Raw genomic sequence first — 25,062 nt, 5'->3', positions numbered from 1 at the left:
GGCAAAAACACACAGGACAAACAGAGGCGGTGGGGAGGGGGTGAACCATGTATGTCCTGGTCCCAATCCATCAGCTTTCTGCTCAGCATGGTGGCCATGAGTGGGACAGACCAGGGAACAGATAAAGCAAAGACTGTTCCATTTCAGGGGCTCCAGGATGAAAGCACGGCAGACGAGTCCATCAATATAAACTCTCTTGTGCCAGCCTGGCTCAGGGACATGGTCCCTATGGGCTGAGGATGGGACACAGCAACTGTCTCTCACAAGAATCATGAAACCAGGCTGGGACTGAGCTCCTGAGGGGAGAAAAATGAGGCCAAGGAGGCCAGCTCCTGAGACTGGCTCTCACGTCTCCTGGCCTGCAAACAAGAACACCTACTTACAGAACAATCATGCCAGAGCTCCCCATGGAAAATTTCATATCAGATGTAATTAGATTTAATGATAGGGCCAACCTCAAATTGAAACTATATATATCCATTACAGTGACGGAAATTGCCAAAGCTTGCCCATTACCTTAATAGCCCACAAAATAATAAATGGGCTACAATGAACAAGCGCATTAGCCTTGATATTAACTGCCACCAAGGGTTCCAGATGAAGCCATAAACCGCCCAGATATCATAGTTAACTTCTTGGGTTTTGGCAGATCATCGGCATGAAAGAGGCAGGATGGGTAGGGCTGTGAAGGAAGAAGGAAACTGGGATGTGCCCTGGTATTTCCCTGCATATCTACAGGGGAATGTGTACAAGAGAGCAGGTACCCTCTGAAGAGACAGGTAAGCTGGCTTCCTGACCTCTGGGAACCTCTTAGGGAAGAAAGGGTGGAGCCAATACCCCAGGGGGCTGGCAAATATTTGGTTTTATCTTCAAGACTGTTTCCTTACCTCTCTCAAAGGCGTTTTTGATGTCATTCACTTCCACCTGGGATCCTGACACCCGGAAAATTCCTTCATGCTGTAGTCCTGGCGATACACAGAAAAGTGATCAAGAAGAAAAAGCAAATTCACAAGCACAGTGGTAAGCTTAGCTGAATACCTGTCTCCCCCAACCAGTGTGTGTTTAAGCACGCTGTCTCTCTTCTTTAGGCCAAAGGAGAAAAACATGTGCAAGGATGTTGGAAAAGTCACTGGAATAATTTCTAGGCATTCGTTTTCATTAGAAAGCACCAAGTTAGAGACTCCTCTGACTCCAGGGCGACTATGAGGCAGATTCCTTTCCTTGTCTTTGCCTCTCTGTTCCCATCTGTAAAGCAAGGAAGTGACCCATTGGTACTTTTTAAAAATCATCTAGGGTCAAGAATAGAAAAATATACTCAGGAAGCTGAGGCAGGAGGACTGCTTGAGGCCGCGAGTTTGAGACTAGCCTGGGCAACATAATGAGACCCTGTCTCTAAAAAATGTTTGAAAGTAGCCAGGCACAGTACTTGTAGCATGCCTGTAGTCCCAGCTACTCAAGAGGCTGAGGTAGGAGGTTCACTTGAACTTGGCAGTTAGAGGCTACAATGAGCTATGATCATACACTGCCCTCCAGCCTGCATGACAGAGTGGACCCTATATCAAAGAAAAAAAAAAAAAAAAGAATGGGAAATGGGTCAAGGCATTAGTTCTCATCAAGAGTTTCATAAGGTCTGAGATTATAATATTGCTTTAGCTGTTTTAACATGGTTTGATTGTTCAAGGGGGCAATGCTTTCAATACTTACGAAAAAGAGTGGACATGAAACTATAAGTCAGGAATGTCCAATCTTTTGGCTTCCCTGGACCACATTGGAAGAAAAACTGTCTTGGGCCACAGAGAAAATACTCTAACGATAGCTGATGAGAAAGAAAAAATCCCCCCAAAATCCCGTAATATTATAAGAAAGTTTACGAATTTGTGCTGCAGCCCATGGGCCACAGGTTGAACAAGCTTGCTATTAAGTGATCAGTCAACGGATAGTATTGCCAGACATTGTGCTAGGCACTGGTTCCTGACTACAGCTTTACTCTAAAGACAAACATGCATGAATGTTATACTACGATAATGTGCACAAGAACTTCTTGGTTTTATTAGAGGAGAAAAACAAATCATGAAAAAAAAAATGCTGGCATAGTAACTGCTGCTAATCAATGCTTTCACACAAACAAATTACTTGGTGCTCACAATAATAATGTCACAACAAGGTAAAGGTTGGCAACAATCTCATTCTCTGGATGAGGAGACTGATGAGTGACAGCCAGCCTTAAGTTATACAGGAAGTAAGAACCAGGGCCAGGACTCAAACTCAGGCCTTGTGGCTGCAATCATACTCAGTCTTCAACACCAGGCTTGTGGAGCCTATTGGAGTGCAAGTGCAGAGGTTGGGAACCACATTGGTCAGTCTGAGCATGGACATGACTTACAGACAGCACCACACACACAACTGCAAAACCGGTGAGAAATCCAGCAAGTGTGTCATCAGTGCCAGCCCCAGGGGTTGGACTAGACTAGCATCTCTGATTGCATCAGGACCGCTCAGCTTTTCTCAGGATCCCTGGGTATCAATCTTAAGCATTTTGTCAAAAATCCCTCTGTTATGGCACAATCCTTCAAAAACCTTGACATGCTGGAGAAATCTCAAGTTTTATTTTAGGAAAACAAAATAGACTAATGCTCCATTTTGCCCACCGTTAGAGGGTTTCTTCAGTTAAGAAACCCTCTTGTGCCTCATCTGCTTTTATCTCTAAAGCAGATGAATTCTATCAGCTAGACCTCTGGAGGTAAACCACATAGGCCAGGACAGATTCTGAATCCAACTGAAACAACATTAAGAAGTAAGCAGAGGAAATGTAGTCACCTGGCTTGTAATAGGCCTTAAATTGTCTGCTCCTGTAAAGGAATCTCCAGAATATTCCTCACAGAGTGGCAGGCAACGTTAAAACCTCATTAGTACCAGTGTAATAGGACTATAATACTAGTTACAAATGCGATGTAAAAGCCAGATAATGTTGTTTAAATATAGTATGTAAACAACAAGTGCTTTGAGAGAAACAGCCACACGTCACAACATGGTATAAGCAAATGTCATCTCGGAAACCGGGCTACTCACTATGTTCTAGTTGGTGAAGCCATTGAACAAATTCCTGAAACAGTGTCATCATCTTTTTGGTTACTTTTTGGTAGGTTAGAACACCAAGGAAAAGTAGCCTTGGCCTGGGGGTCCAGGACAAGAAGAAATGAGAGGAGAGCTCATTGGAAATCAGGCAGCAGGCCTGGAACACACAGAGCTCTCTTTAGGTCTGGTCTCTGTTTCCTCTTGAGAACTTATGTTTTGGAGGGACTACTATGTGTTCTTGCTCAACAGACAGAATCTCTAGATTCTGGAAGCAGAAACATTAATAAGTGGCTGGTTTCCAGAAAGTAAAGAGAAAAACCAGTTGGCTTTTTATTATACTGCAGGTGAATCCTTGCATAACCAAAGTGACACATCCATGATCTTTCAAATTTTTTCTCAGTTCACACGAACATGAAAGTATAAAACTCATCAGACTTGGATAAGTTATTTGGAAATGGCACAAAACCTTCCATTGTGCACGGAATCCAACCACTGCCAAAAGTTGTTCTCCTGGAGAATTCCTGAAATGATTTCTATAGCAGCCATCTCATGTTCACGTTACGTTGCTCCCTTCCTCATGAAAATGTTTTTTTTTCCCCATCATGATTCAGTTTCAATTGTTCCTCAAATCCGTTCTCTTCCTTTAAGCCTTCCTGAATCACCCTCACCCACCACTGAGCTTTCTCATCTATATAATGGGGACTATAATGTCTACCTCCCAAGGGATTTGAGGATAGTTAGGATGTGAAAATCCCCAGCATTCAGTGGGCCACAGACTCTTTCAAGACTGACACAGGTTATGAGCTCTATCCTCATTAAATGCCTACACACAAAAATTTTTACCGTGGTTTTTTAGGGAGTTCATGAATACCTTAGGTCCCTATTTGGGAAAAATCAATTTAGTGGAACAGATGTTTTTTGAGCAGCTACTATGTGCTCAATTTTTTAAAAATCCACAATATATTTATTTGCTTGATCCTAGAATATATATAAAATACTTTTAGAATTGCTAATCCATATCTGTGTGATAAAAAAACTACTAATTACTGTAAAATATTTGTTTAGAGATCTTTTTATCTTTAGATTTATATTATAGTCAAGACAAATTACTTAGGTTATTTTTTTCCTTATTCTCTTCATTGTGGTTATGTTATTCACTTGTAATACAGTTAGGTTTATATGTTACTGTCTGCATTCCATTTTGGGTTGTACCCACACACTGCCTTTATTTATTTATTTATTTATTTATTTATTTGAGACAGGGTCTTACCCTATCACTCAGGCTGGAGAGCAGTGGCGTGATCTCATCACAACCTCCACCTCCTGGGTTTGAGTGATTCTCGGGCCTCAGCCTCCCGAGTAGATGGGATTACAGGTGCCCAACACCACACCCAGCTAATATTTTTGTATTTTTAGTAGAGACAGGGTTTCGCCATGTTGGCCAGGCTGGTCTTAAACTCCTGGCCTCAAGTGATCTGCCCACCTCAGCCTCCCAACGTGCCTGGATTACAGGTGTGAGCCACTGCGCCCGGCTTATTTATCTTTTGAGTACAGGAAACACTAACGTTGTTCTAAAAGTCAAAACTACACTAAGGTAAGAGAAACGCCACTCCTTACCATTTCCCATTGCCCCATTCTTTTCACCTCTTTTCTATCCATCCCCTATAGGTAGCCAATTAAATATTAGTTCCTAGATTCATCCTTCCTGCATTTCTTTTTGCAGAAATGAGAAGATACATGGATATTCTTGTATCTTCTTCTCTCTTACATAAAAGGTAATGAAATGCAAAAGAATATCTATATGTAGAGTCCCTGACTTATAATAGTTTGACTTACGATTTCTTGACTTTATGATGGTACAAAAATGATACGCATTCAGGAGAAATACTTCCAATGTTGATCTTCTCTTGGGCTAGCAAAATGTAGTATGATATTCTCTTATAATGCTGGGCAGCAACAGAGAGCCACAGCTCCCAGTCAGCCAAGTGATTACCAAGGTAAACAACCTGTACTCTACAGTATATAGTGTTGCCAGATGATTTTGCACAACTGTAGGCCAATGTAAGTGTTCTGAGTATACTTAAGGCAGGCTAGGCTAAGCTCTGATGTTCCCTAGGTTAGGTATATTGAGTACATTTTCAACTTTTTATGGGTTTATCTGTATGTAACCCCATCAGAGGCCGAGGAGCATCTGTGGTATTCTACACGATACAGACTCTTTCACATTTTGTTTTTTTCACTTAACAACATATCCTGGGAATCTCTCCATATCAGTTCATGTAAATCTTCCCCATTCTTGTATAGTACTCCACTGAATGAATGTCCCATAATTTTTTCAACCACTCCTCTATGTATGGGCATTTAGGTTCTTTCTAGTATTTTGCAATTACAAACAATGCTGTCACAAATAACCTTGTGCGCATGCATTTTTGTATTGCTGGAGATGTAACTTCACGGTAAATTCCTAGAATTCCTAGAATCTGCTGGATCGTAAGTGCATATGAAGTTTTGTTAGATACTGCCAAATTCCCTTCCAAAAGAGTTGTATCAGTTTGCATTCCCATCAGCAACATATAAATGTGCCTGTTTCCCCAGAGCCTCACCACAGTAATGTGCTAAATTTTTGTCTCCTCATGCACTGTGCCTGTAATGGGTAGAAACAGGTACATTCACGCCACAATATCTGGAACCTGTCCACTTTTCAGCAAATACCACGGCTAACACCCTGGTCTAGGCCACCATTATGTCTTCCTCAGGCTACTGCAGTTGCTTCCTGTCTCCTTCTTACAGTCTTATCTCCAGAGAGCAGCCAAGGATCCTTTAAAAAGATGACTCCCTGTTCAAAATTCTCCAGTGGCTTCCCATCTCCCTCAGAATAAAATCCAATCCTAGCACATTAAGCCCTAAGAGTCTGGCTTCCAGCTTCATCTCCTGCCGCTTTCTTCTTCACTCACTCTGCTCCAGTTACGCTGGCTTCCTGCATGTGGCAAGGTTCTCTGCACTTGTTCCCGCTCCCCAAGATACTCTTCCCCAGATACCACAAGGCTTACTCCCTCACAACTCTGCCCTAATGTCACTTTAGCAGAAGTCTTTTCTCTGAACCAGCTTCAAACAGTGTCCCCTCTTCCTTCTCCATCCCCTCACCTTGCTTTACTTATCTTCAAGACATTCACCAATACCTGACATATTGTATTTACTGGCTGATCAATTGGTCATTTGCTTATCCACCTGTCAGTGAAATGTAAGGTTCATGAAGGCAGGATCTTTTTGTTGGGATATAATAAGCAACCAATATGTATTTGTTGAATGAATGAATGTATGCTGAATGAGCAGTGGCTCAGACTTTCTTTCTCCTATTGTCCCTTAGGCACAAATAATTCATCCTCCCCTGAACTCAGTTTGGACTTACCTTTGCAAACTGTTTGACTATTAATCATTACTATCTTGTGAAATTTCTTATACTCCTATTCTGAATTACCACAGCTTATCTCTTTTTATTTAACTTATCACTTGCTTACTTATTTCTCCCAACTGCAAAATAAAACCACTTAAAGACAGGAACAGTATATTATTCCTGTTTCTGCTTTCCTACATGGCAATGCATGGTACCCAGCATTGATCAGGGACTTGATAAATTTGTTGACTGTTCAATACTGATATACAATGCTGTTACTTTAAATGAATAGGGATAAGATTTAAAAATTATAGCTGATTAGAATGAGATCAATTGTAACCATGCTATAATAATTACTATCCCAAAAACGAACCTGAGCAATGCCCCAGTTTATAGGGAGAGAAAAAGGCAAGGAGAGGGAGAGAGAATAGCTGCCTCTGAATTTAGATAAGCAATATTTTATCTACCTCCTTAGCTCCAGAAAGGTCACTCTGCCCCTTTTCCTATCACAGAAAGAACAGCATCTAAAAACAATTTCTCATGCCCAGTTCCTAGAAATTTTCATAGCACTAGTTCTGTCCTTTCTAAACACTCTAATCCTTGGGAAATCAATTCTCTGGCAATTATTTCCATCGCTAAATTCCGTCCAATGAGACCAGTAGCTGGTGGGGAATGGTGTTTATAAGATTCAGCTTCATCCAAGTAGAAGAGAGTATGATTTCACCTAGGTTGAGAAGCAGCCTGCCTCTGCAGATTCTCAAAAGTTGGATACAGCTTTAAGACCAGCTACTAACTCAGCTCTTGGCCATGCTGTATCCAGCAAGACCAAACCAGAACAAAAATTGATTATAAGGAATCACTGCAACATTGGGAAAGGAGATGTTTTCAAACTAGTCTGGTACAGAAAGTGACAAAATGGTCAGGCTGTACAGTGGGAGATACCCACACTTGCAAAGACTGTGAGTAATGGTGAAACTACTGTTACCACGTAATAGCAGCTGTATTTACATAACAGCTGCAATTTCAAACTTACTCTCAAGCTAAAAAAACGCTGTGTGATAAGTGGCTGAGGCATTTTGCGTCAAAATACATGGTGCCTTTCTTTCAATGTCCAGGTGTGGCTATTCTGAGGTCGCAAAAGTTATGTGGACAAATAAGAACTTATTCCTTTTCTGAGAATGTCAGGATGGGAAGTCAATCTCTATTCTTACTCTACAAAGAATTCCTGGAAGTTCTTCCCAATCTTTGCACAAATATGGACGAGGCTGTCATCCTGCTTACCGTGTCTGCTGATAAACCGGATACAGCTTTCCACCACCAGAGGAATTGCCTGGCTGGAGTCCTGAAAAGCCAAAGGGAAACACAACATTAGAATCTTCAAACAGGGATAGCCCAGGGTCAGAGAAAATGGGCCAAATCGTGCAGAACTGTCTTAGTGGATCAGTGGCCGGTCTACAAAGAAGCACCTGGCCTGTCCTCCAAGTTCCAGAGCACAAAAATACAACTACCTACAGAGAATGCTACACAGATGCCTTAAAGTCAGCATGTCCTAAATAAAACTGATCATCTTTTATCCCAAACCAGTTTCTCACCACCTTCTCCACCACCTAATTAATCAATACATTCTGTCATGTCTGCCTTCTAAATATCTCTCAAATCCATTTGCTTCTCTCTATCTCAACTGCCACCAACCTAGTTCAATCCACCAATACCTCAATTCCCATCCTTGCCACCTTCTGACCCGCATTTCTCTTCCTTCACATAGTGATTAGGTAATCTTTAAAAGTGCACATTTAATTATTTAAACTCTTTCAAAGACCTCTCATTACTCTCTTACACAGCCTTGCATGCCAGGAATCCTGCCTGTGCCTCCAGTTCCACTGCTTGTTCTTTCCCCTGGCTTCTGCTACAGTCATGCTGGCCACGTTTCTGTTCTGCAAAGTCCTCCTTCGCCTCGTGGCTTTGCCTGAGCTGCTCCTGCTGGGGGCATGTTCTCCTTAACCCTGACTGTGACTCCAATGTGTGGATGTGAATATTTGTTGGCACTTGTCACCACTACAGCTCAAACTTCACAAGGGCAGATTCTATGTCAATTCCTGGGTGTCCAGGGTTGGCCATGATGCTCTCACATAAGAGGTGCTCAATTATTCTCAGTTGAAGGTAGCAGAATGAACCAATGGGAGCTTCAGAAAGACGGTTTGTTTGGTATAAAGGTAAGAAAGAAAAGAAAAACTACCTCTAAATAGTGGGGACTAACAGGTACTAAGCAAAGAAGCAGGCCTCCCAGATGTCAATCTTTGCTCTGTTGTTTTGCTTCACAATCTGGCTCATGTCACTGAACTTTTTTGGGCCTCAATTTGCCTTCTACAGACTGGGGAGGGGACTGGAGGCAAGGAGAGTAATATTTCCTATTAGCACATGAACATTAGTGCCTACCATTTATAGAGGAATTTAAAGAGGTGTGAGACCATGTACTAAGTCTTTTAGATGGACTGGTGCTGGTAACAATCCTATGGAGTACATATTATTATTATTATACTCATTAAAATGAAAAAGTGAGGCCAGGTGCGGTGGCTCACACCTGTAATCCCAGCACTTTGGGAGGCCGAGGCCAGTAGATCACTTGAGATCAGGAGTGTGAGACCAGCCTGGGCAACAGACTCTGTCTCTACTAAAAATAGCCTGGCGTGGTGTTGCACACCTGTGGTCCCAGCTACTTGGGAGGCTGAGGTGGGAGGACTGCTTGATCCCAGAGGACAGAGGTTGCAGTGAGCCAAGATGAAGCCACTGCACTCCAGCCTGGGTGATAGAGCGGGACCCTGTCTCAAAAAAGAAAAAGAAAAGAAAAATGAAGAAATGAAGGCTTAGTGAGGTTAAGTAGCTGCTGTGGTCACATAGCTGGCAAGTGGCAAAACCAGGATTCAAACCCAGGCAATCTCCCTCGGAGACCTAACACTTTACCACTATCCATACTGCACCCTAGCAGTTCAGCAAACATTCCAGGTGTACATACCAAGTATTACTCAAAACTAGTAGGGTTTTATTTTATATTTTAAACGATTTTATTATTTTTAGAGACAGGGGTTCCCTCTGTAGCCTAGGCTGGAGTACAGTGATGTGATCATAGCTCAATGTAACGTTGAGCAAATAGTCTCAAGTGATCTTCCCGCCTCAGCCTCCTGAGTAGCTGGAACTACAAGTACCCACACCACACCCAGCACATTTTTATTTTTTCAGAGGGTCTCGCTGTGTTGCCCAGGATGGTCTCAAACTCCTAGCCTCAAGTAATCCTCCTGCCTTAGCCTCCCAAAGCGCTGGGATTACAGGTATGAACCATGGTACCTGGCCTAAACCAGTAGGGTTTTATAATGCAGCTGAATGTACAATAATTCAGCTGTGAGGAAGAAAGAGATCAGGGAGAGGGGCCCGAACTTCACTAGAAAGGGCTTTAGATGTTCAGGACAGAGACTGGACTGTCAAGTGGGATGGCTCTGTGTAGCTTCTGCCTGTTTGACAGGTTTGCGTGGATCCCTCCCCTGGCTCTGAATTTGCTACTGTAGCCATAGGGTTTGGCCACTATTAGGCAAGCAGCTGGGTCTCACAAAGAAGTCAGGCTGAGAGAAGAGCTGACTTAGCCTCTAGCTCTCAAGCTTTCTGGGAACCAGAGATGATGCCAAAGGGAGTACTGTATATGCCAAGGTGGAGCTGGTGTCAGGATGGTCTCAGCGACCCAAATGCTCATCTTCATGACCCCTAAACCCATCTGTTTCCTCCAGCTTTCCAACTATAGCAGCCAGCGTCTGCCCTCTTGTCAGCATCACTGACTGGCCAGTTAGGCTAGCGTGATCTCAGGGGAAGAATCCTTGTCTTCTCTTCCTTATTCTAAGGAAGAAACTGGGTTCCACTATAAAAATGCCAAAAAAAGCTCAATTTGGGGGAAGTCTTTTTATGTTTACAGACTTCTGTTATTACATTTCTCATTTATACATAATAGCAGCAGAAGAATGAAACTAGAGCCCTATCTCTCACCATATAGAAAAACAAATCAAAATGGATTAAAGACTTAAATGTAAGACCTGAACTATGAAATGACTAAAAAAAACCACTGGGGCAATGCTTCAAGGATACTGGTCTGAGCAAAGATTTTTTGAGTAAGACCTCAAAAGCATAGGCAACAAAAGCAAAAATAGACAAATGGGATTATCTCAAGCTACAAAGCTTTTGCATAGTAAAGGAAATGATTAACAGAGTGAAGAGACAACCTAAAGAATGGGAGAAAATATTTGCAAACTATCCATCTGATAAGGGATTAATAACCAGAATATATAAGGAACTCAAACAACTCAATAGCAAAAAAATAAACTATCTGATTTAAAAATGGGCAAATGGTTTGAATAGGCATTCTCAAAAGAAGACATACACATGGCCAACAGGTATGTGAAAAAATGCTCAATGTCACTAATCATGAGAAATGTAAATTTTTAAATAATCTCGTCCCAATTAAAATGGCAATTATCAAAAAGCCAAAAAATAACAAATGCTGGTAAGGATGCAGAGAAAAGGGAATGCTTGTACACTGCTGGCAGGAATATAAATTAGTACAGCCACCACGGAAAACAGTATGGAAGCTCCTTGAGAAACTAAAAATAGATCTACCATATGATCCAGCAGGCCCATTGCTGGTTATATATCCAAAAGAAAAGAAATCAGTATATTGAAGTATCAGTATAACTGTACTCTCACGTTTATTGTGGCATTATTCATAATAGCCAAGATATGGTAGCAGCATAAGTGTCCATCAATGGATGAATGGGTAAAATGTGGTATATACACACAATAAAATATTATTCAGTCATAAAAAAGAATAAAATTCTGTCACTTGCAGCAACATAGATGGAACTGGAGGACATTGTGTTAAGTAAAATAAGTCAGGCACAGAAAGATAAATACTGCATATTCTCACTTGTATGCATGAGCTAAAAAAGTTGATTGCATGAAGGCAGAGAGTAGAACGATGGTTTCCAGAGACTGGGAAGGGTAGCGGGGAATGCGGGGTTAAGAGGGGAGGTTGGGCCAGGTGAGGTGGCTCATGCCTGCAATCCTAGCACTTTCGGAGACTGAGGTGGGCGGATCACCTGAGGTCAGGAGTTCAAGACCAGCCTGGCCAACATGGTAAAACCTTGTCTCTACTGAAAATACAAAAATTAGCTGGGTACGGCAGCAGGTGCCTGTAATCCCAGCTACTTGGGAGGCTGAGGCAGGAGAATTGTTTAAACCCGGGAGGTGGAGGTTGCAGTGAGCCAAGATTGTGCCATTGTAACCCAGCCTGGGCAACAAGAGCGAAACTCCATCACAAAAAAAAAAAAAAGAAAAAAGAAAAAAGAAGTGAGGTTGGGCAGGGCACAGTGGTTCACACCTGTAATCCCAGCACTTTGGGAGGCTGAGGCAGGCGGTTCACCTGAGGTCAGGAGTTCGAGACCAACATGGAGAAACCCTGTCTCTACTAAAAATACAAAAATTAGCCAGGTGTTGTGGCGCATGCCTGTAATCCCAGCTACTTGGGATTTTCAAGGCACGAGAATCGCTTGAATCGGGGAGGCAGAGGTTGCAGTGAGCTGAGATCGCACCACTACAGTCCAGCCTGGGCAACAGAACGAGATCCTGTCTCAAAAAAAAAAAAAAAAAAGTGAGGTTAATGGGTATAAAAATAGTTAGAATAAATAAGTTCTAATGTTTGATAGCACAGTAGGATGATAATAGGTAACAATAATTTATTGGATATTTCAAAATAGACAGAAGATTTGGAATGTTCCCAACACACACACACCAAAAAATGATAAATATGTGAGGTGATAGATACCCTAATTGCCCTGATTTGGTTATCATAAATTGTATGCATGTATCAAAATATTACATGTACCCCATAAGTATGTACAATTATGTATTAATAAAAATTATTTTAAAATACTAGCAGCAGAGATAATGAAGATAGTGATATGAGTGTTTGCATAGTTTTGTTGGTCCTACGTTAAATATGACCTAGAGGGAGAAAAGCTGGAAAGCTTACAGGCTACTGGCTTCAACAAATTGTGTGAGTACAAAATTTGGCCGGCATATGCAGGAAACAGAGTATCAGTGGTAAAGGTAAGTACGAAGGGTTGGCAGGAAACAGGGCAAGAAAAATATTAACCTGCATGTCTGTGGTTACCAGCAGCACTCACATGCAGTCCCCAATGGATAATCTGTGGCAGACAAGGGTGGGCTACAGATGACCTGTCCTACTGCACAAGCATCTTCTAGTCCCCACTGCTCCAGTGGAGTCTAAGAGTCCAGTAGGAGCACAAAATGGACAAAGTCACAAAGGCTTTGAACACTCCCGCCATCCTCCTCTCTCCTTGTAGTGTTTCTGAGCAATGAGTAAATTAATTTCCCTGGGATGTGCCTGTGCACTCCTGTGGTGCCATGATGACCAGCACTTCACCATTGCCTTTGTATAGAGTTGACTGAGTTTATTTTATTTTATTTTGAGACAGAGTCTCACTCTTGTCACCCAGGTTGGAGTGCAATGGCACGATCTCGGCTCACTGCAACCTCCGCTTCCCAAGTTCAAGTGATTCTCCTGCCTCAGCCTCACGAGTAGCTGGGATTACAGGTGCCCACCACCACGGCTGGCTAATTTTTGTATTTTTAGTAGAGACAATGTTTTACCATGTTGGCCAGGCCAGTCTCGAACTCCTGACCTCAGGTGATCCACCCATCTCAGCCTCCCAGAATGCTGGGATTATAGGTGTGAGCCCTGACTGAGCAGTTTCTACGTTTTTATGTACTATTTGTCTCCTCCTTTCTCCTTCTCTTCTTCCCTCCTCCAATGTTAGAAACCCTTGTCACTTTAATTCCCTCATACACTTTTTTTTTTTGGTCATGAAATCTTAGGGTTAGAAGGGGCCTTTAAGGAATCAGGCCAAATTCTCATCTAATCAGATTAAGGGAACTTTAAACCAAAAGCAGAGGGAGAAAGGTAGGGCCTAAGTTGGAAAACATAGTAAAGCAGTGGTCCAGTGATTTGCAGGAGAAAACAATCAGAAAGGGACGGGTACAGTGGCTCATGCCTATAATCCCAGCACTTTGGGAGGCCGAAGCAGGTGGATCACTTGAGCTCAGGAATTTGAGACCAGTCTGGGCAACATGGTGAAACCCAGTCTCTATTAAAAAAAAAAATACATAAATTAGCCAGGCGTGGTGGTGTGCACCTGTAGTCCTAGCTACTTAGGAGGCTGTGGTGGGAGAACTGCTTGAGCCCAGGAGGTGGAGGTTGCAGGGAGACAAGATTGTGCCACTGCACTCCAGCCTGGGTGACAAAGCCAGATCCTGTCTCGAAAAAAAAAAAATCAGAAAGATGGCCAGAAAAATCTGTGAATATGTATTATCTGGCATAATTTCACATGAGTAAGAGGGTTAGAGTTTTTGTTAGGTACTTATTTGTACTACATTTGTTAATTTTCATTTTTACCAAGGGAGAAAATACAAATCTTTACAACAGATTATATGTGAGTAATGAGGGAAAAAAGCATCAAAGATAAGATTTCAGGCCTCAGAGACTGTGAAGAATGGAGTCCCCCTGAACACAAACAGAGAAGTGAGGGGAGGGGCTATGCAAATCACAATGTGATGGGGGAGGGTGAGACTGATGCTGAAGGTAGAAGGTGCTATCACAACTTTCAAGCATAAATGTCTAGTCGATCACTGAGGAGTTACACCCAAAGACTCAAAAGGACAGCATTATAGAACAAAAATATGCTTAGGGAAGAAGAGAAAGATTCATCTAAGGGAATAAGAGTGACAAAGGAAAGAATATAGAGAGACATCGTGAGAGGACAGAGCCCTGGAGAAATGCCTCAATTTAGAGGAATGGAGAAAGGCCAACAAAGAAGATATGAAGTCATGGCCAGGAGAGAAATAATGCTGAGCTTACAGGGAGCAGGGAAGGCCTGGAAGCAGCAGTGGGACTGTCTCCTTTTTAAAAAAGGTCTGGGATGGTTTAAACCTAGTCTTTGACAGGGTCAAAAATGACTGGAACACATTAGGGACCCTCAAAAACAAAAACTACTAGCTTCTTCCTCTTGTTTGCCTGATTTGCCATAAACAAATAATTACTTCCTTGTTACTTATACAAGATTACTCACCTTCCAAGTAACTTACTATCTATTTTACCTTTCTGACCATCTTAGGAAAACTTTTTGCTGATCCACTAGTAGATTTGAACTGCTAGAAACTGGGGCAGCCAAATGAAAATAAGATCTTTATTTGATTGGGGATTTTGGTATATCCTGTAACTCCTATGCAAATTTAGCACCAGGCAAACACACTTTGCCTGCAACTACTTAGGTGCAGCAGGATGCAAACCAGAGGGGTGCTGTTCCCCTCCAACGGTGAGCCCAACCAAGGGCACAGATCACCTGCCAAACTGATGTGTCTGGCACTCCTGTAGCCACAGTGGAGGTTGCAAATCCCTTGCAAACATGCTCCAGCTATAAGCAAGATGCCTGGTTTCAACCCAGGAACTGGAAAGAACAAACTTCAAGTTCATTCCTTTTCTTAAAGAGAAAATGGCTTGCTCCCTCTGCAAGATATGCACTATTAATTTTAAATGCACTGAATTATCCCTAGGAGTCACTCCATTCCTCTCCAGTTTTAAATGAAATTATGGAAGAAAGAGGAGGAAGAAAGAAATAGAGGAAAAAGAGAGAGGAGAGTTGCAATTAAATTTTTATAATTAAAAAAATGTGTAATTGCATCTGATGGCATTCTCATTAAGATGAGATCCCAAGTAGAGAAGGGAAAAACAGTGACAGCAAAGCTAAGATAAGCGAGGCCTGTATTATCCAAGTTCCCCAGCTTAATGGTCCACCCCGTCAGAGCAGTCAGATGAGCTGAAGAAATGCCGGGGCTGCCAACACCATAGAAACCACGCGCCCTCTTTATTCGATTATCTCCCTGTGGCTAGAGCCACTGAGAATTACCCAAAATGATTTTTTAAAGCCTGGATTAGCTTTCCCCTGAGCAGACACAAAGATATTTCTTAGCTCTCTCCACCCGCCCTCCCTGCTGTCTACTGCATAGCTGGTATGAGCTTAGGGGACATAAAATCATTTCAGTATTTGCCATAAAGTATAATTAGGAGTCAATTTTGCTACTGCGAAAAATATTTCAATTAATTTTTTTTAAACAAGCACAAGTGCTGTTTAGATTAGCCATTGATGTGGATTATCCATGCCACTGCTAAGATCCCTCCTAATATGGGTAATGAGAGTTGGCTGCCCAGTGGCAGATTTTAATACAACACTGAAGATCATGCACCAAATTGCAGAGTCGAATGGCTCTTGCCTATCATTCCCAGACCAGACTTAATCTTTGCATTGTTAGCATGTCTTAGGAATCCATCTAGAATGACTACACCACCAGAAACAATCAAACAAAATCTGCCAACTTAAAGCGAGATTGTCTGGTCTAGCTAATTAGGTGCTGTGAGTTACTGATATGCTAGCACATACGCAGGAAGTGTCAAGCCTCTTTTGCGGTCTTGGAAAAGGATGCCATGGGCAGTTCTGGAACAGTCTGCACCAATCAAACCAAACCCCTAGTATGCAAGATGATAAATGACTAGAAAAGGAGAGGAACAAGTCAAAAAGACTATGGGCACTCCAACTAGTTAAATCAATGATATTGCCACAATATTAAACATACTATGACTAAATGATACATTCCAAATGCAGGCATGAAGTCAGAGGTGTCAGTCCTGCACACAGTGGGGTTCAATAAATGCCTGTGGGATGGACTATATTTTCAGGCCAGACCAGCCTGGCCCGGGGGTTGGGCCCTTACCTGCTTCCTCACAGTTGAGCTGCGCCTGTGACCAATCCCGCCAAATCAGAGTGGACCAATCCAGCAACAAGGAAGAAAAAGAGAAAATTGGGACGAATGAGATAAACAACCAGTCTTAAACCCAGAAGTAAAGTTTTTAATAATTAAAAGCAATCTGTGTGGTGGCTAATGAAACATGTGGCATCACTCAGTTCAGTCCCAGAAATGGCTAAGAGACTTGATAAATAACTTCCACAATAAAGCCTACTAAAGCTCTTTTTTTCACAAAAGCACAGACGTCCCTGCTTTTAATATCTAGCACTACTCAAAATTAGAATAGGAGAGAACTGGTTCAATTTGTAGTAAAATACATTTGGGTTAGACAATAAGAAGATTTTTTTGTCTGCTAGGAGACACTAGGAAACACCAAAGGATGCTACAATTTTTGTTTTGTTTTGTTTCTCTAGGAAATCTTTAAAGATTGCTATCTTTACAGGGAACAATTTTTCTGGATTTAGAGTGCAGAACATCTAGTTTCGGAAGAACCTTGAGGATCCTCTCAGTCAATGTTTTCCAATCTGTGTTTAGCCTCAGAAGCCTTTTCTCAAAGGGAATCTGACTCAGAGGCACAACACCCAAACCAAGGAGGCAGGGCTGTCCTGCTCTGAGTGAAGGATGGGACCAGAGCCTGGTTGCTGGTCACTGCTCTGTTCCTGCCACCAGGCCACTAGAGCTCCTTGAATCTAGTGGAGTGCTCTGGTCTTATAGAAGAGGAAACCAGAATTCAGAGAGGGGAAAAGCATGGCCCAAGGTCTCAGAGCAAAATAACTCAGCACCAGGAAATTCAATTCAGCTCTTTTCAGTCCTACAGAGCTTTCCACAGACTCAGGAGCTCAGGTGAACTTAAAGACTCTTAACACCAAAAAGATGTGTTCCAGAGAATCCCATTATCCTGGTTCCCTCCAGTCATCAAGACCGGTTTATTAATGGGATCTTTATTGTAATTCACAATGACAAAACAATGAAAGTCAAATGAAGCTATCTCTAAATAATGAGCCTATAATTGTAAATGGCCTCATGATTATTATGTGTTTTGGCAGATATAAGTGGTTGATATAATGGGTTAACCCAGGGTTTCTAAGGAGTCCAACCCATTAAAGCCCCTTCTCTAGTTAAATAAGCACATTTCTAGGCATCTGAGAACTGTTGGATGAATGAATACCTTGCTCTCCAACAGCTCACAAATTTTCTCATAGCAGCACTGTGACTGAGGGAAAATACTTGGCTGGGGTGGAGGAGGAAGGGGAAGGTGGGGAAAGATTGGGAGGGGTACATACTTGTACACCAGACAAATATTTCTACCAATGCTCTTTGGCAAGCCAATGCAATGTAATATTTCATTATCCAGCAACAGTCACTACTACTTAGGGGCTGCCTTCTTTTCTGGGCATAAAAAAAAAAATCAAATGCCATCTCCTGATCTTTCTCTGGGTCAAAGACTCCCCAGAGCCCCTATGTTGAAGTCTGGCAGCTAAGGTTAGGTTACCAGAATCCTCTAGAGTTGAATGTTTATGTTCCTTGCAATTCAGTGGCGTCTGGGGGTCTCTGGTACAGTTTCAGCAAATGACAACCCCTTTCACTCAGTTCTGCTTAGCTCCTTCTTGAAGTCCCTGAAAACCCCATTTCTATCTGAGATCAGATGGGGTCAGCAAGGCAAAGAGAAGTAAACCCCACCCCAGGCCATTGCTCTGTAAAGTCATTCAATGCCTTTACAACTCAACTCCTTGGCTCTCTCCCAGACTAAGATTGCTGTACCCCCCAGGCCTCTATCCCTTCCCAGGCCTGTCCCAGGCCACACTCACCTGGCTAGACTGCAATCTGTCCGCTGACCTGTTGGAAAGACAAAGGCAAAAAGCATTATGTTAAAGGAGAAGGGAGGGAGGGAGACCCACTCCTAGTAACTACCATGCCTATCTCCCCTAGAAGCCACAGTATAACAGTGTGTAGCAAAAGAGAGAGAGAGAGAGAGACAGACAGACAGAGACAGAGAGAGAGAGAGAGAGACAGACAGAGAGGCAGACAGACAGAGAGACAGAGAGAAAGAAGAGAAAGCACCAAGACCCTCTTTCTGGGCAAGAACTGTTTCTGATGCTGATTCTCAGTCCAGGTTGGTCTCCCTAAATCTTAGAGCCAACTCTGCTTCCCAATGGGAACATACGGATGGATGTAGTGGAACAATAGCAACACAGATCATACTTAATAGAATAAATTATTAGAAGCCCTCCCAGGGATGAAATTCAGCTTCTCTTATGTTGGATGTGTGTGTGGTGGGGTGGAAGGCCAAGTTTACTTGCTCCTGAGTGTACGTACACACACACACACACACACACACACACACACACACACACACACACACAGAGTTGGAGGTTGGGAGAACAAGAGGAGCTGTTTGCAGGACAGAACAGAGAAGATATGGATATTCTAGCTTGAGATTCATAGTAAATTCTCCTGTTAGGTTTGACTGAGGTGGCAAGGGAGATGGGAGATACAATGTTGATACTACTAGTAAATCATGGTTCTCAATCTAATAGTGGGCCTTAGGAGTTCAATGGGTCATTGCTAGCTTTTAAAAAAATGAAACTGAAAATCTTCAAGTTCATGAGAAGTATTCTCATGCTTTAAAAAAATATACGTGCATGTCTACATGGGAAATGATGTGATACATATTGCTTTCTTTGGGTCCACAGTTAATGAAGCTTGATCTGTTTTAGACCTGCATTATTTAAACCAGGGGCAAACCCTAGCAGGTGCTGAGCCGGGGAAGTAAAAATCAGCTCCCACACTCCTCCCCATCCAAGCTCTTGCAAAGGAAACTCCAAGGGCTGGGGGAGGGAGGGCAGGGCCTTTCCTTGCCGTTAAAGGTTGGTAATTGTTGCTTATAGTTCAGCTCTTCTTGAGCAATGCCATCACCCACCCCTAACTGTCTCTCGTTACCAAAGGCTCAGCTCTTATGTGCAAAAATATTATTCTGAGCCATTATTTTCAACATCTGTTCCATCTCCATTCTGGAATATTCATACACATCAATTATCCCTCTATGGCAAGAACAAGGGACTCCTGCATTATGGTGACAAATACATTCAGAAGGCAGGGACGTGATGAATTGCACACATAAAGATTTATAGTTTTGTTTTTTTCTTTATTGCTAGAACTTGTCATCTTTAGATTAAGGCAATTTGCAGCACTAATGAATGGTCAGCCTTCGTTCCTCCATAGTAGCACATTTAGTGCATAAATGTGTGCGTAAACCCATTCACTCACACACACAAGTGTGAGCGCATATGCATTTGTATGACCCCAAGGCCCTGCTCTCTGTCTTACTTATGGACTATGCTTAGACTGTCTTGATTCTCCGTGGAGCAATCTGATAACCCTAGAGTAAGGATTTTCTATAAGCAAAGTTTGGTCCTCAGTGCCCGAACTTGTTTAGTCTGAGTCCTTTTGGTGGTGAGGAAGAGAGAACAGAAATTATCTAACAGGCTTTCTTCACATAAAAGAAAATGCCCTAAAAGTCGTAAGATCAGGCTGGGCACGGTGGCTTACACCTGTAATCCCAGCACTTTGGGAGGCTGAGGCAGGCAGATCACCTGAGGTGAGGAGTTTGAGACCAGCCTGGCCAACATGGTGAAACCCCGTCTCTACTAAGAATACAAAAAAATTAGCCAGGCATGGTGGTGGGCACCTGTAATCCCAGCTATTCGGGAGGCTGAGGCAGAAGAATTGCTTGAACCTGGGAGGCGGAGTTTGCAGTGAGCAGAGATCACACCACTGCACTCCAGCCTGGGCGACAGAGGAAGACTCCATCTCAAAAAAAAAAAAAAAAAAAGTCGTAAGATCAGCCATGCATGGTGGCTCATGCCTGTAGTCCCAGCACTTTGGGAGGCTGAAGTAGGTGGATCACCTGAGGTCAGGAGTTTGAGACCAGCCCGGCCAACATGGCAAAATTCCGTCTCTACTAAAAATACAAAACTTACCCAGGCGTGGTGGCACACGCCTATAATCCCAGCTACTTAGGAGGCTGAGGTGGGAGAATCGCTTTAATCCAGGAGGTGGAGTTGGCAGTGAGCCGAGATGGTGCCACTCCACTCCAGCCTGGGTGACACAGCGAGACTCCATCTCAAAAAAAAAAAAAAAGTCATTAGATAAAAGATTAGAGAAAAAAAACTAATCATCTGGGAAACCATCCGAGGCAGGAAAAGGACAGGGCAAAAAAGGTGGGTAGGAGGCTCTGGTATAATAAGAAGTGAGGCTCCAATTCCTGGGGCCAATGAGCCAAGGAGTACTGCACACTTTCCTAAACTTTGCAGTTTGTCTAAAGAGTGCTCAATAATTTATTTTAAAATGTCAGATCTCTGTGTAAGTACAGGCTTGCCTGTAACTGAAGTTAGCCATATTCCCTGCAGCTTCTCCCTTCCTCTCCCCCTTATCTTTAAGTGAGGAGATTAGTGGGACAGGGAGGAGGGGTGGGGCATTCAGAGGCATCCCCAACTTGGGAATCCCATTAATCATAGGATGCTGAGAGCTAGGCAGGAAATCTGGGCAGGGTGCCAAAAATCCCTGGGGAAGCTTCTCTTTCAACCTCCACCTTCTGTTTGACAGTTGAAGAGAGAAAGTCCAGAGTGCCAGTCCAGTTCTCTGCCTTGCTACTTTCCAGGGTCTGGTTAAAATCATTCTATGAGACAAGACAGTCCATTCAGCACCATGGCCTCAGCATAGCCACAGGAGAGAGGGCTGCCACTTAAACAGCATTAAGAGCTTTCAAAGCAGAAAGAAACTAACGCTCTTTCTGGAAGCTATAGAAAGCGGCAGTCTGTCCATCTCCTGCATTTGAGAATTCTCTCCTCTTAGAGCAGCTGCGTATCTCATCTCATGGCTCCCTACCTTCTTGCTCCAGTCTCAGTGCTGCCACAGAGGAGCTAGAAGTTTTAACAAAGTGTCTGGAGAATAAATAACCCCTCAGCCTCTCTACCCTGAAGTGGCAGAGGAGGCAAGGGTGGGGGGACTGGGTGGAGAGCAGGCACGCTCCATTTAAACAAATAGATGATACACGTTAGTGCTTCATTAAGCATTGGCCTTTTCCCATTACTCAAGCAGTCATTTGGGGCGTGTGCTTCCACATCAAACAAGCCGGGAAAAGAAAGGCATTCATATAACAAGACCGGGTCCACTTGGCTGAGGATGGAGGCGTGTGCTCAGCAAGAAAGCTCCAGCTGGCCTCACTGTCAAGCCTCCAGCAGAGGGTTCCCACACTCACTTTCTCCCAGGGTTTTCTGCAGAAGGTCATGCTTGGCTTGTAACTTGGTGATGAGGTTCCTGCCCTCCAGGTACTCTTTCATTTTCTGTAAGAGAGGAGGAGGGAAAAGGAGCAATCAGACTCCTGAAGAAGAAAAAAAAATCACAGATGCTCAGCTGAACAATTCCCCTTTACAGAGGTCATTTGGTTTCTGACCCAATTTCTATCAGTCCATTTTTTAATTTCTTTAAGGCACTGATCATATGGGCAGCTGTTGATTTTCATGGTGGATTAATATCCTTCTCCATGTTTTTTCTGGGAGTTCCATGATGGCCAGTATAAAGAAACTGTTTCCTAGAGCCCCTCTCCCGCAGTTTCACTGAGGAAGAGCAGGGAGGGTGGATGAACTCATTGAGCCTTGGTCTTCTTGGTGTGAGGACACACACCTGCTATCTGTCACCTCTACTGACATCCTGCCCTGTCCTGGCCTCTTGGCAGGAGGGGGAGGGCATTCCATCACACTAGGAGCAGTGCCAATGGCAGGCTCAGTCCCTGCCTCAGCTGTAAGCCTGGGATGTGGAGCATCTTTGAGCCATATCCTCAACAGCTTCCTTCTCTATTCTGCATGAAGTCTTTATGGAAAGCTTTGGATTTCTGAGCACTCAGTGGAAGGGGCTGCCATCCCCCACTTGCATACACAAATCCAGGTCCAAACACAAATGTGATCCCACCTGCTCTCACAGTCAAAATATGACTGCTGTGCTGCACTTTCAGATTTGTTCTCTCTCAACCCTCGTCTGCCCAGTGAGAGACCGTATGTCCCCAGACAATTCACTGAATCTTCAAAACAACCCTAGGAACTATCATCATCATCATCATCATCATCATCATCATCTCCATTTTACACATGAGAGCACTGAGGTTTCGAGAGTTTAATTAAGTTGCTCAAGGTCAAACAGTTAGTGAGTGGTAAAGTCAGTATCCAAATACAGGCAGTTTGACAATACAGCGTGTGCTCTTAACCATTATGACAAAATGTCCCATCCATCATGGTACAGAGCAGGAGAAGGAGAGAAGCAGAACTAAACTTCATAGTATTAACGCTCTATGCATGCAGCAACATAGCAGGTTTTAGAGCACTTTACCACATATTCTCTCATTTGACTCTTATAATAAATAACTGCACAGCATATAGGGAAGATATTACTTCCTTATTACAGACAAGATGATCTCAGGGGAGGTGAGGTATCAAATAAACTGCTGAGAGTTGCAAGCTAGCAAGTGGTAGTGTCAGGCCCAACCCAAGGCCTTTGGATTTTTAAAGTATCTTTTCCGCTCTCCTCCACAGCCATTCTTGGGGTCTTAGTTTGCCTTGATCGCCTCCTGCTGCAGTGGTTTATCCTCCAGATCAGGGGCTATCTGCCTATGTCTGAACTCAGAAGTCAAATGGCCAGGTTTCCCAAAGTGTGATCCGTGAATTACTGGTGACATGTGAGATCACTGAGGTAGTTAGGTGGATGCACCATTTTAAATGGTAATAGTTCTGTCTGTCTTTTAATGTATATTAAGTAAAACATATAATTATACATCAAACCTTTGATTTCACTTAGGATTAAGAGTGATAGAAAGAAAAGGTGAACAGGGCCAGGTGTGGTGGCTCAGGCCTATCATCGCAGCACTTTTGGAGGCTGAGGCAGATGGATCACTTGAGGACAGGAGTTTGAGACCAGCCTGGCCAACATGGTGAAACTCCATCCCTAACAAAAAACACAAAAATTAGCCTGGCGTGGTGGTGAGTGCCTGTAATCCCAGCTACTTGAGAGGCTGAGGCGGGAGAACTGCTTGAACCTGGGAGGCGGAGCTTGCAGTGAGCCAAGATTGCACCACTGCACTCCAGCCTGAGCAACAGAGCAAGACTCCATCTCAAAAAACAAAAAACAAACAAAAAAAGAAAAGTGAACAAATGTGAGTTACTTTTACTCTATACTTTTCTGTACAACGTGAACTTTTAACTAAGAGCTTGCATCTGATTCTTTCTCTTGTTTAAAAACAAAAGAAAAATCTGCTTTCTCTGGGACGCAGTGCCTAGCCCTCCCATGTTCACCCAGATGGTCCTGTGGGTACCATGCAAATCTCCATGACAGCACTTCTCATACAGCCCGGTCACAGGGGGTTTATTACTCATGTGTCTTTTTCTCCAGACTGCTTCCTCCCTATGGTCAGAGACCATTTATTATTCTTTGCACCCCTGATAGTACCACACCTAGCAGATAGCAGATACTCAATAAATGCATGATGAATAAATGAATGAGCAGTCTCACTCTCCTCTGGGTAGACCCTTCCTCAGCAGTCACAAACCAAGCCCCTAGTGTGCCCGTACTCACTGAATTAAAAATAAAACAAGCCAAAACCAAATCTTACTCCAAATCATTTCTACTGCCTTATTCATGATCTGTTCTCTCTGTGCCTTTATGCTTTTGCACAAGAACATCTGCAAGGAAAGAGGCTCTGTTGTCACCTTCCCTTTTCCATCTGTTCCAGATGCCAGCTCACCTGCTGTCATTCTTCCCGGGGTAATATCCGAATCCCCAACCAATGCCTAATTGTGGATTTGAAACAGTACTTTAGGGCCCAGAGGTGGAAAGCCTTCAGGAAATATCAATTGCCAACAATGCAAGCCTCAAAAGCCTCTCTCTTTGGAAGGTTATCCCAGGAGACGCTAAAGGTTTCCTAATGAGCAAAATTCACCAAGAAACTGTAACCCTCAAAACAAGACCAGACTGCTCAGAAAACAGCTACAGTTCTCAAAGGAGATGGATGCAAATTCCTTCTTCTCACTACTTATGATTCCGGAAATCAATTTTTTAAATTCATGTTCACAATTCATTAGTTAACTCTGGCTGTCACTTGATGAACCATTAAAATAAATAACAATCTCGTCAAGATGTATGACGGATTACCTCTTCGGGTTCCATTAAATCCTGAAGGATCATAACTGTGTCAAGGTATGAACTGCATCCCTAATACTGGTGTGGAAACCATGGTTGGAGTTTTCCATCCAGGTAAGCCAGGTTACCTGGCTTACCTGGAAAGGTAAAGGCATCTCAGGGTCTGCAGGCATGTTATTTTATTTATCACTCCCCCATACCACCCATAAGTCAGCATTTATCCATATGAGAGACTCGCTGGGGATAAGTGACCTTGTCTTTAATTGGTGGAAGTGAGTTAGAAGGCTTCTATTGCTGCTCGACAGACATACAGAGAAAGGAGCTGAGACCGCTGAAGAAGGCAAGGGAAGAATAGGTGGTTTTTAATGATTTCTGGAGATGAGGGGGGCCAGGAAAAGGGATGCTTATAATCTCCAATCTCAAAATTCCTTCCTTGGGCAATGAGGATCACTTTCCTTACTTAGGGCATGTTCCAATATTAGGTAATTCTT

The 25,062-nt window shown here is 43.0% G+C and overlaps 1 protein-coding gene across 14 annotated transcripts in view; it reads right to left on the bottom strand.

The window, feature by feature from the left end:
* Window positions 1-25,062, bottom strand: part of SRGAP2 (SLIT-ROBO Rho GTPase activating protein 2) — a 249,014-nt gene that overhangs the window by 26,414 nt on the left and 197,538 nt on the right. For all 14 annotated transcript variants that reach the window (XR_012432328.1, XR_012432330.1, XR_012432329.1 and 11 more), the window contains 5 exons: window positions 21,645-21,729; window positions 18,193-18,220; window positions 16,352-16,376; window positions 7,751-7,811; window positions 888-965 (listed from right to left, as the gene is read on the bottom strand). Coding sequence is in view for 10 of the 14 variants with exons in the window: in XM_065540897.2 (XP_065396969.1) it covers window positions 888-965; window positions 7,751-7,811; window positions 16,352-16,376; window positions 18,193-18,220; window positions 21,645-21,729 (277 nt within the window). In the remaining 4 variants the exon portion in view is untranslated. The remainder of the gene's footprint in view (window positions 1-887; window positions 966-7,750; window positions 7,812-16,351; window positions 16,377-18,192; window positions 18,221-21,644; window positions 21,730-25,062) is intronic.

The sequence above is a fragment of the Macaca fascicularis genome, chromosome 1 (assembly GCF_037993035.2).
Source record: "Macaca fascicularis isolate 582-1 chromosome 1, T2T-MFA8v1.1".
Taxonomy (NCBI): domain Eukaryota; kingdom Metazoa; phylum Chordata; class Mammalia; order Primates; family Cercopithecidae; genus Macaca; species Macaca fascicularis.
This window is presented reverse-complemented; position numbering and strand designations above follow the sequence as displayed.